The 12,235-nt window shown below is 39.0% G+C and overlaps 1 protein-coding gene across 3 annotated transcripts in view; it reads right to left on the bottom strand.

Moving 5' to 3' along the window:
- cd2ap (CD2-associated protein) overlaps positions 1–12,235 on the bottom strand; it is an 82,982-nt gene that overhangs the window by 23,788 nt on the left and 46,959 nt on the right. For 2 of the 3 annotated variants that reach the window (XM_034150416.1, XM_034150414.1), the window contains 2 exons: positions 4,112–4,148; positions 1,021–1,083 (listed from right to left, as the gene is read on the bottom strand). In XM_034150416.1, coding sequence (XP_034006307.1) covers positions 1,021–1,083; positions 4,112–4,148 — 100 coding nt within the window. The remainder of the gene's footprint in view (positions 1–1,020; positions 1,084–4,111; positions 4,149–12,235) is intronic. The other variant, XM_034150415.1, reaches the window with a different exon arrangement.

Below are 12,235 nucleotides of genomic sequence, written 5' to 3'. Positions count from 1 at the left end.
ACGCAGGTCTTTGAAGTGTGTGTGTGTGTGTGTGTGTGTGTGTGTGTGTGTGTGTGTGTGTGTGTGTGTGTGTGTGTGTGTGCCTGGTGGTCAGCCCTGAGCGACAGAGCAGAGTAGATATGTCATTGTAATTGCTACATTACAATTCATAATGAAACCTCAAAATAACCATGTGTGTTTGCAGTGTTGTTACACATGTACATTTTTCAATGATTGACACTCTTATCTCTCAAACTGTTTTATTTAAACATTTTATTTCTTAAATGCAAATATATGTCTTTAACTCTGTTGTTTTCAGGTCAGTGAAATGTATGACGCATATATGTTGTGTATAGATGGGGACATGTGCTTGTAATTACTCAGAAAGATCATTATTGGGTATTATTAATTTTTTCATTTAATACTACGGTCAAAATTAATGCACATTTGTTTTAGCTACACTCATTACTTTTGAGGCAGGCTTTGTAATGACGTACACTTTATACTGCAACATTGTGAAAAACAAATCTGTACTGAATCTTCAGGAGGATGGATGGATTCAACCTGTGTTTGGTAAAAGTGTGTAATGGGCCGAAGGTACAACGTTTTTGGCAAGAAACTTGAATGTGTAAAAGTTACTTTTTTGCCTTTAATATTAAATAACAAACGAGCTTACATTCTCTCTAACCATAACCCGTTAGCTACAACCTAGGAAAAGACCATTTTTCGTTGAAGCATTTAAACTAATTATTTTGTTTATTCTTATGGAAAAGAACATCTGTTTCTGCGAACAACAGTGCTCTTAATTTAGTGCAGAGCATCAAGTTCAAACAAACACTACCAAAGGCAAAATGGAGACGAGATGGAAAATGGTCTCTGTGTACTGCCTCCACAGGTCGATAGAGGAGTTAGTGGTGACACTGCCCAGTGCGTCAGGAAAAGAGTGCTCCAAAGTGGGAAAGATGTCAAAAAGAGAACATGAGATGCTAATGTGTGATATGTAGGGTGAGGATGGGTGTGAGGAAAGGTGGAGGATCCTACCTCTGTCCTCTGGCCTGATGGGATGAGGCTTCTTGTCCACACTTGGAACCTCTGGCTTAAGTGCTGAAAAACGAAACATGGTCCAATCAACGTCACAACGTCACAACGTCTGTCTGGCCCGACAGATTTTACACTCAACAGACAATGAGAAGAAAGATACACACTTTCACAAGCACAATTACACAAAGAGAACTGCTTTCTGACACACAGCAGCACACACACCGCTAACAGGCTTCGAGAGACAGTTACAGAATAATCATCTATCCCATTCTGGCACATAATACTCTGCAGGTATAGCATCATTTCAGACGTCTCAGACATACAGACAGCAAACTGCACCACACGGCAGGAAGAAGGTCATGAACGCAAACATCCTGTGTCGACATGAAGGCAATGATGCAAGAGTGCATTTTGCAAATGTTGGATATTTGTGCTGATAACCCTTTAACACCCAGAACCATGAGACTATGCGTTTGCCTTTCATTAAACAACAACTGGAGAACAGGGGGTTTAGGGACTGGGCTTTCCAGGGAAACTTTTTCTAAGTATTGAGTTGAACAATTCCGGCCTTTGTATGACTTTGAAAATGCCTGCCCTGGAGATTTAATTCCCAAGAAAGGACAGAAAAAAAACATTTTAATGCTAGGATTGAAATCTCGTTTTAAATGGGCCCTATTGAATTTGTTGTGGTTTAGGGCTGCAACAAACGACTAATTTGATAATCGATGAATCTATCGATTAATGAAACGATTAATCCACTATTCTGCCTTGCACAATTTCTCAAACGCTCTTATTTAGCCATCAACTTTTAGATTTAGCTTGAGGTTGTTTTAGGCATGTGGAAACTAACAATGAAGACAATAAAGATGAATACTTGATTCAAAAATACATATATTATTAAATTAACTAAACAAATTGCGAACAAAATTAACATTGCTTTTTATTTAAATTAAATAAATAATATTTCACATCAAAAGAAACAACAGTGTTTTAACAAATCGTATTAAATAATCTGATGACAGAACTGTAAACAGAATAGCTGAAACTTTAACAAACTAAATAACTCAGTTACCTCTAATCATTAGCCCATGTTTGTATAATTGAGTTAGCTCCGTGTGTTGCTGCTAGCATACATAACACCTGACGTGGAAACGTTACTCGTGGATGGGGCTACAGAGCTACTAGAAAGACAGTCGAACCCGGTGCATTTCTGCGTCTGGATGTGGTGCAAATGTTCAGACAAATTGCTCGTGTTACCGCCCTTACATGCTAAACTCTTATTGCACTTTTGGCAACGAGCATTGTCCACCTCAAGACATTTAACCACACCTCGGAGCGCTTAGTTCTCTCCGCCATCCCCGCCGTGTGTGTGTTGCATGATCGAAAATACATCAGACGCATTGTTTGGTCTTTTTGCATGTTAGAAACGAGTTGGCGACACTAAGACTGCGATATAATGTGTATGTATAATACATATGACATATATTTTTTAAATAGACCTCTTTAAAAAAGACCGATAACGTTGGAGCTTAACGGCGCGTAAAACACACGTGATGACGTCACCAATGAATCGACGACTGAATTAGTTGGCAATTTTAATCGATTAGTTGTTGCACCCCTATTGTGGTTGTCCCTTTCCTGTAGTGTGTTATATAGGTTTTTGTGCACTATGTCACCCTCGTTGTTCTATTGGCTAGTGCTCCAACACATTGTATGTGGTAGGCTAAGGGACAGGACATCTCTAAGCCGTTGATCAGAGCAGACTGGGCTCTGGTTTCAGACAGAGGGTGAAAAGAGGTGCTGCAGCACAGGCAGTATGAGAAAAATAAAGAGCTTTTTGAACATTAAAGCATGGAGACATGTCCCAGTAGAGGCACTAAATACGGATATGAAGCTGAAAATGAGCATTATGTCCTACTTAATTTATATTATCCTGATACCAAAACTTTCCTGAAACACTTCTAGTTCCACCTCATTCTAAAGTAAAATGATTACAACGTTGACTAACAAATTCATAATTGAAGTATATGATGAAGCGTTCTCCAAATTCTCCAAATGAATGTAAATACACTTTAAACACCATGAACATGGTAAAACGTTTTTGACATCTGCCTCTTATTTCAAGGTGCTGGATTAGCTTTATTTATCTGAAGTCAAACATCCCAAAATGTACTCTACTCGTGACCGGCTCTTACCTGCCTCTTTAGCAAAGTCATTCTGGTAATGTCCAAATGTAATCAGCGAATGGAATTCACACTTCAAAACACTGCCAAATATTTTCAAAATTGCCTGACCCTGATATAGCTTTTTTCAGGCATAAGGGGACAGAACCATTATAATGCTTTTGGAGCTACACTTCAAATAACTATATTTATGAAAGTATAACAAAAATTGAGATTCACTCATCTTATAATTGTGACAGAAATTGGAAGCAATTCAAGAATTACATTGGAGCTAAGCTTTACCACCATCATGAATGCATTAACTTGTCTCTTTTTCTATCTTTGGTAAAAGTCAGATAAGATCATTGGGATAAGATAAGTCGGTTTTTATTTTGTGCAACACACTGAATAGAATGTCCGCGTAAAGCACGTCTTGTTTTTTTAAGATCTGGTAGAGTGGTCACTTAACCTTCATGATACAGCAGCTTCTTTTTTTATAAATAGTCTTCTAATATGCAGCTCTCAGAGTTCATCATATCCTTGTTTATAAAGTCCATGCTCTGTTCTACTGGTATTCTCTGATGTGATTCAAACACTATCAATAAATAATGATCACAAACTCTGATTCAAGTCCATCATATTCTACTTCTAGACAGACAGAAATAAGATAATTGCCCAGGTAACTTACTAATCCTAAGGTTGGTAAAAAAAACAAATAATGGGTTACCATGAAATGTGCTGTGGCTTCAAAGTAGAAAGAGACTTCAATTCTGCATATTCTGAAGCAGTATGAGGTAAATGTGTTCAAAGTGAGCTTAAGTAGTGAGAACAGGGAGTTCCACTGAAAGATACATGGAGGAGCACGACTTCCAACTATAGCATTGAGTTGATAGCCTTTAATGAGCAGCAGGATGTAAAGTGTTACTCACCGATGCTTTTTGAAGGCGGTGGTGGCTTCTTCGGCTTCTGGCAGGAAGAGAGAGATAAAAGGAAAAATAGGTCAGAGTGCCAGACATCTATCCTCTTAAAAACCAAAGCTGACATAAAGGAGAAAGGCAAAGCCATTAAGGTTTGGTCCATAGAAGGAACATGTGTAGCCTGGAAATGTATGCTTGATGAATATTAATTAAAAAGGGAAAAAAGTAGTAGTTTCGCTTATTTTATGAAGATCTTGAATCCCCCTGAATTTGAATACATTTAAAATATTTCCTAAACATTTGAAATACTATGTAATAACAATCACCTATAAAATTAAACATGTATACTGTAACAAATGTATTGTCTAATATTCAAAGATAGCAAAGTGGTTGCAGAAGAAAGGATTGAACAATTAACCTTTCTTTAATCCTTTCCTCTTGAACCACTTTGCTATCGTTGAATACAACACAATACATCTGTTACTATGGGATTAGTTTTGTTTCATAAAGATAAAGCAACACTTTCTCAGAATCAAGCAAAACTAAGAGTTTAAGAGGGAAAAAAACTGAGTCAAGCAAAATAAATGTAATTTAAAAAATAAAACTATAAGTTGCAAACAAATCATTTGTGTAATCATGCAAACTATAAGTCTTTTTTCTTTGTTTTAACACATCTTTGTGTTTGCAGTTCTCTTTGCTTCTTTCTCAATGATCAGACTTTTGCTCTCGCTGAAGCTTTCTCATTTGCGCTCCCTGATTTTTTGTTTTCAATTCTGACACAAACGTCCCAGGTAGGCGGGACTTTCAGGGGTGCGTCCCCATTGGCTACTCAGTTTTTGAGTTACAGCCCAGTCCTCCAGCGATTGTACAGTGCAGGCAGCTGCGGTGCGGTAGCTGAGCGTGGATAGAAGACCCCCAGAAGAACCAGCATTTCAATTATTATAATACTACAAGCAGTGGCGGCCGGCCCATAGGGGCGCCGCCCCCCCTCTTCCCACATTAAAAAAAATATATATATATATATATATATATTTAAAAAATATATTTTTTATTTTTATTTTTATTTTTAATAAACAAGGTAAATATTATATAATTGGTATCAGTAAAATGTATAATCTACAATAAAATCTCGTTTAAAATTGTGTTACGATGTCTAAAGTTACTGATAAATCACATGTTTCCTGCCTGGCCTTGCCCATGTATCATTACTCCCTCTCGTCTGGGCGCTATGCACAGCGCCCAGATGAGAGTGCAGAAAGTGCAGCAGAAGCCAACTGTTGCTATCTTTAAACTATGCCGCCGAAACATAATTTCAGCCAATCAGCGTCGTCAAATCTGATGGTCACAGGGCTCCTACGTCAGCGCCCGGTGCAGTCTGTGAGTTGTTTGGACTCGTATCCAAGGAGACAAAACAGGAAGCTGTCATACACTCTGGAAGCTACCATTAGCAGCTAATGAAAACTCAGTTTTTGACATAAAAATTGAATTATGGATCATCAATCATTTTTCAAAGTGACAGACACATTGGATTAACCTATGGATTAACCTTCAGCTGCGTTTTTCTCGTTTTTGATCAGAATTGTTATTCTGCAAAAGGTGAGCATATCTCCATGTTTTGCTACCTAAAGCTACGTCGTGTGATGTCTGTATTTGCTTCCCCTGTCGCGAGTTCTGATCGCTCAGTGATGATACTTATATTTCTAGAATCTTGTTAGCATAAGCTTGTTTGTGCATATCCGATGAGTATATCGATTGATTTATACCTAGAGTGCGTTAGCATTTTTTCGCTCAGGGCTCATTTAGACGCTTCTTGTGAGACTTGTGTTTTGTTTCGGTAAACATGGTTCATATCATCAGTTAGCTGCGTTTCCTCTGAGTAGGACACATGAATAGTTTATTACATTTTAAGAAGCCCTGAGACACAGTTTCGTGAGAAAAAAAGCCCCTTAACAGGTTAAATGGGAATTAAATCATTTTAAGTAATTTTGAGTGTTCCCAAAGCCCCGGTGTTCTGCAGTTTGTGTGGGCCTACTGTACTGTTGCACAGTTTATGCTGTAGAAACTATGTCCAGGACAAGGTGTTTGGAAGTTTTGGAAGATTCATAGCTAACCACACTGAAGTTATGGAGGTATTGATCAGTCTTCTCATATTTTTAAGCCTCAAATTGTCCTTCCCCGGACCCCCCTAGTATTGTTTGATCACCATTTCCACAGCCCCACCTAAAATATTTTCCACCAGCCGCCACTGACTACAAGTGAAAATATATGTAAGTATTGATAATTTGTGTTGTTTGTGCTGTACTATATGGTCTGTTTCTTTATTGTGTTAGTTAAGTGAGAAGTAAAGAAAAGCTGTGTTATGAAAGTTAGCTTTTGCTAACTTTAGATCCATAACAATGCAAGCTAGTAGCCTAATAGCAGGGACAGTTAGCTACAAAGCGAGCAGTGAGTGAGTGAGCGTTCAGACACCAGCGCACACACTCAAACGGACTCGTGTGTCTGACTCTACCAACAGGCTTTCATGATTCTGTTTAGATATGCAAGTATAAGCCATGGTAGCTTATTTTATTAACACGCTAATTTGATGTGAAAATCAATGGAGGCTGAGTTAACTACTTCTCCTTGTAGGAAAACCTACCGTCCATGACTGCCCCTGAGCTGTGTTTTATTTGTTAACTTCATATTTTTCATTTCCTAAAACATTTATTTTCCTCTCATATTAACAGTGTGGATCATTGAGACAGCGTGGTGTCCAGAGTCTTATCCCGTTTTCCCACTTCCTCTGAGGGGACAGCACGGAGGGGGGGCATGAAGAAAGACCTGCACCAGCTTCATCCACGCTGGGCGTTGCTGTTATCACTTGCTCACTGTCATTTCATTTGACCAAATGTCTTTACATACATTTCATATATTTTATTATTATCCACCTTTTTGTTTTATGTCCTTTTATTTAAAACATTCTTTGAGACTTCTTCTTCTGGTTCAAATTTCAATAAATGTAATTTGTATAATCACTCTTTTGTCTTTATTCTATATGCAAATGTTAGAGATTCCATTCAAATCTGTTGATTATTCATATCTTCCTCAGGCTAGGAATAGTATGTCAAGTTTGTATTGCTAAATGTATATCATTTTCTCACAGGATATAGAATGAGACAACACCGTTTTTATCCATTCTGTATGAATGCTTCAGCTCTTCAGACCAACATAGTATGATGTGAGCATGTTCCTAATTGTGTTGGTATGCAACCTAGGTCTGGTCTGTTTAATAAAGCAAATCTGCCTCTTTTATATTGCAGAATTTGTTAAATTAAAGCAGTCTTTAATTGTTTGTCCTAAACATAGCAATATATGCTTTTGAAATGTAACATGTCTTTGAAAAAATAACAGTAGGCTATACAGTTTATATTGTGTATCACCTTTAGCTTGAAAATACATAGATGTGTTTTTTTTATCTATAAAATAAATAAATAGACAGACAGACACTTTATCAATCCCAAATTGGGAAATTATTTAACAGCAGCAGTGTGTTCAGGTATTAAAATATTGAAAGTTGGAATAAAGCATAAACTACACAACACAAGTATAATGCACAGCAATCCATAAGATAAGTCTGATATGTCCATGAAAACTCCCCAGGACACACCAACACTAACGTGGCCGAGTGGACTCCGGAGTTTGCTGCATGAGTTGCACTGTATGATCTGTGGTGTAGTGGGCTGTCACTCAAAAACTGAGTAGCCAATGGGGACGCACCCCTGAAAGTCCCGCCCACCTGGGACGTTCGTGTCAAAATCGAAAACAAAAAATGAGGGGGCGCAAACGAGAAAGCTGCAGCGAGAGCAAAAGTCTGATCATTGAGAAAGAAGCAAAGAGAACTGAAAACAAAAAGATATGTTAAAACAAAGAAAAAATACTTATAGTTTACATGATTACACAAATGATTTGTTTGCAACTTATAGTTTTATTTTTTAAATAAAATTTATTTTGCTTGACTCAGTTTTTTTTTTCTCTTAAACTCTTAGTTTTGCTTGATTCTGAGAAAGTGTTGCTTTATCTTTATGAAACAAAACTAATCCCATATGTTACAGTATACACGTTTAATCGTTTAGATGGGTTTTTTTTAAATATAGATTTCACCAGTAATACATAAGAATCATAGAAAACGCAATAGAAAGGAATTGTCTATACTTTCAGATCAGTTACTTGAAGAAAGTTGAGACTCTGAGTAAGTCAGCTGCTTTTGGCTTTGTGGTCTTTTTTATTTGTTTCTGTACCCCATGAAGGGTTAATGTCTCGTGTTAACTTTTTAATAAATGCAAATATGCGGGATGCACCAGCCACATTTTTGCATAATTTCCTTCATTGGAACATCTTTACATAAGGTCACATGCACCCGTGGCAGTAGCTGATGTGTATCCGTTTTGATCGGCTATGTGACTGGAAGACATGTCGGGTAAATCTGAAGGCTGTCTGTCATTGCATTTAAAAGGATTCAAAGACTGCCTGAGGGTGATCTAACGTAAGTAATCTAAGTAATTCAAAGCATGTGTTCTCAACTGCCATATGTCAGGAGCAGATACTGCTGCTGCAAGAGCTTTCTTCAAGGTCCGTAAATGAAATCCTATATTCATAGATTATTTTTCAACTTCTTATCACTTGGCTGGGAGTAATGTTTCAAAACTTCAAAAACGCCGTCTGAAGTCTTGCTGTTGAGTCAGTCTGCAGAGTGTTAGTGTGGCAGGAAAAGTGACACGAAAAGTGAGCGCGCTGTTTTTCTCCATTCACCTATAAATGAATAACCTAAAAGCTAGTTCTTTATTTTTGAATCAGTGAATAATGTATTTCTATGAATCAAAATAAAATAATATTACCCATGTTCTTTATTGTGATCAAAAAATGCCGGGTAATAATAAGGGCTGTAAAAGTTAACACAATAGCAGAGTAAGGCGATTTCCTTTTATCGCCACTATTTATTTTGGTGCGCATTAACGCGTGCACGTTTTGTGACACTCTGCCAGTGCTGCAACTTGCAAGATCCGGAAGCAATGAAGCAGCAACATTGTGAAAGAAAAGTTCAGCTTTAAAGCCCCGCCAGATGTTCTCTCAACAACAACATTATAGTTATAAGTTAGCACCGGAGTACGTTGAGTCTCAAACACCACTCGCTGGCTAAATCAAATCAAATCAAATCAAGTTTTATTTATATAGCACATTTTTAAAACGATTTTTGGTCGAGCCAAAGTGCTGTACATATAATAATGACCTTACAGTAAGGACACTTTACAGCAAATATAACAGCAGTTTGTACAGAATATCAGTATGAGAAAACGACACCCTCTGTCCTTAGGCTAAGATTACGGCTGATGCAGAGTGGCTACAACTTGCAGGCCTTAAATTAAATTAACTTAAAATAGTCTTTAGTTTGGATTGTTGCAATAATATTTTAATTGATTGACAGCCTTAGTAATAATGGATTATGAAGGATGTAACGGAGGTGATCTCTGGGGCCATAGATCTCGGCTTCCATTACGGATAATATAGCTTCATATTTGGCGAAGTATATTCTGTTCTACACTAAAACATGGCACAGGAAGAATGTGAATATACATGTAATTTATGCATCTAGTTGTCACGATCTGTCTATGTTTTAGTTTGTCTGTCTCCGTTTCTTGTTTTATTCTGAAAAATGTTCCCCTTCCCCCATGTCTGTTGTTGCTGATTCACCTGGTGCCCTGTGTTGTCTCCTCCCCCCTCACCTGTGTCTTGTTGATTGATTAGTCTGTGGGTATTTAGGCTCTGTGTTTCCTGTTTGTGGTGGGTGAGATTGAGGCTGTGAGTCATGTGTCTATGATTTTAATAAATGCCCACACCGGGTTGTATTTGGGACGTTTTGCCTCTGCCTCCTTGCTTGGTCGGGCCGCTCAATTGTCAGCTTCACAAAGGATAACGAGAATCAAAAGATACCACTAACTGTTGGTAATTCAAGTCTTCTCAATAAGTGGGTAATTATATGAACACTAAAGATACCGTGTTATTTTGGGGAATTTTTGCTCATCCAGAGTTTGTGAGATGAAGGACCGAAAAACAGTTCACATTTATATATATTTTTTAAAATATAAATCGGCTTTGGTATTCCCTGAGAAATTCAACATTGATGCGGATTAATCTTTTGGCTTCAAACTGCTTTTAAACTCGTTAAAGTTTTAACACAGATAGTTTGAATTAAACAAGGTCGATCCCAACACATTAGTATACAGACTGGAAGATGTGTTGGACTTTCTGACAGTGCTAAACTGGATTCAATCCTTTTTGAAGGACAGGGACTGCACTGTGTCTAATTGTAACTACATGTGTGCATACAAAGTTCATTATTAGTGTCTTGCAAACACAGTTTAACTTCCTCACAAAACACTTATTCTGCAGAGTGAACGTTTATTAAATGAGCAACATTACTCAGGTTAACTAAGTTGAATCTGTGACTCTTGCCCCTTTCACATCAACGCGTTTTCAGCGCCGGCTCGGAGCTAGAGCCTGAAAAGTACCGGTTTTTCCTGTTCACACCGCAGCGGCGCCGCCTCTTAGCTCCGGAATCCAGTTCGTTTCCAGCTCCAAAAGATTGTCGGTCTAGAAGCAGGACTCCGGAGCTAAGAGGCTGCGTCGCTTACGTCTCTCTTACGTCGAGGCGTGCAGGAAACTAAACCCACCTCCCCTGAACATGGGTCGACTGAAGAGTCTTGTCATGCCTGCCTACAAGCAGTAGCGCTGAGCAAAGTGACTAGAAGGCAACCACACACTTATAAAAAAAAAAAACACTTTATAAAGTCAGGCAACATTAACCAGGCTTCGTGTGATTCTGTTTATTTGTACCTTACTTTGACCATCCGTTCGCTGTTATTGATCATTGTGGAGAGCAGGCAGACGTTTTGTTTGTTATTATAGCAGCTATCGGATGGAATCAATACATGGGCTGCACAGGTTGTCATGTCCGACTATCACAAGTAGAATCATAATGAAAAATACGCCGGTAAAATGTGCCTGTAGAAAACGGCTTAGCAAGTAGTCAGTTTAGCTTCGGTTGCTATGCTAACATCACCCATGTTATACCAGAGAAACTTTCATAACAGCGTTGTGATGCCAAACAGCGTCAATTCAGACTGACACACATTCACTTAAGGGGAACTGGGGATATGTATCAGCTGCTTGTGTGACAGTCAGACAGTGAATACTTTAGAGCCGTGTGAGCTAACCCGGAGCTAACGGGAGAATAAACTCCCGTGGAAGAGCAGCCAGCACTGCAGCGGTCGGTAAATGCCGCTGAAACACATTAATAAACAATGAACCACAGCACTCAGGAGAAAAGTATAAGGTTGGAGAAGTCGTTATTTAATTTAATCTGGCTTCGTATGATTAAAAGCAACACGATCATCGACCCGACGCAGTCCCCCGTTGTTGTTGTGAGCGCCGTTGGGGAGCAAATCAGCGATGTAAACGGTGACGTCATGACACAGCAGCGGCAGCTCTGGGCGGTGTGAACAGAGCGGGAGCAGAAAAGGGAAACCGGAGCTGAACCAGAAAAGCTCTAGCTCGGAGCTAGAAAGGGAAAAGCGCTGGTGTGAAAGCCGCATCTGACAGTTTAACCAATAGGCGCGTTCACACCGGAGTACTTTTCCCCGTACTTTTCGCGTTTAGTTCCGTTAGTACCTCCTATGTCGCGTTCACACCAAAAAGAGTACTTGCCGGGAACTTTTACCCCCATTTTTAGTGCCTGCTGAGAGATGGTACTTTCCTGGGGGGGAAAAGTGCCCCAGATCTGATTGGCTGGGCGAATTGCAAACCACGCCCCGTAAAACTCTGAAATGTTTTGTAGAGCCGCCATTTTATTATCCTCGCATTAGCATTATTAGCATTAGCATTCGCCCAGCGCACAAATGCAGAGAGACTAACTTATGGCAACACAAAATAAAACATGGGAGCGGTGGAGATGAGGAGGTGTCGGCGTTCTGGCGATTTACTCGGAAGGCTTCAGTAGACGCTGCTGGGAGTCCCAGCAGCTTCTACTGAAGCCAGTCCCCAACTCCGGTGGCAGTATACACCGTGAAGTGGTTTGCGGCCTGCCAGTAAACCCAAAGCAGA

The sequence above is a fragment of the Trematomus bernacchii genome, unplaced genomic scaffold (genome assembly GCF_902827165.1).
Source record: "Trematomus bernacchii unplaced genomic scaffold, fTreBer1.1, whole genome shotgun sequence".
Lineage (NCBI taxonomy): Eukaryota > Metazoa > Chordata > Actinopteri > Perciformes > Nototheniidae > Trematomus > Trematomus bernacchii.
Note: the sequence above shows the minus strand (reverse complement) of the source record. Positions and strands in the feature narration are given on the sequence as shown.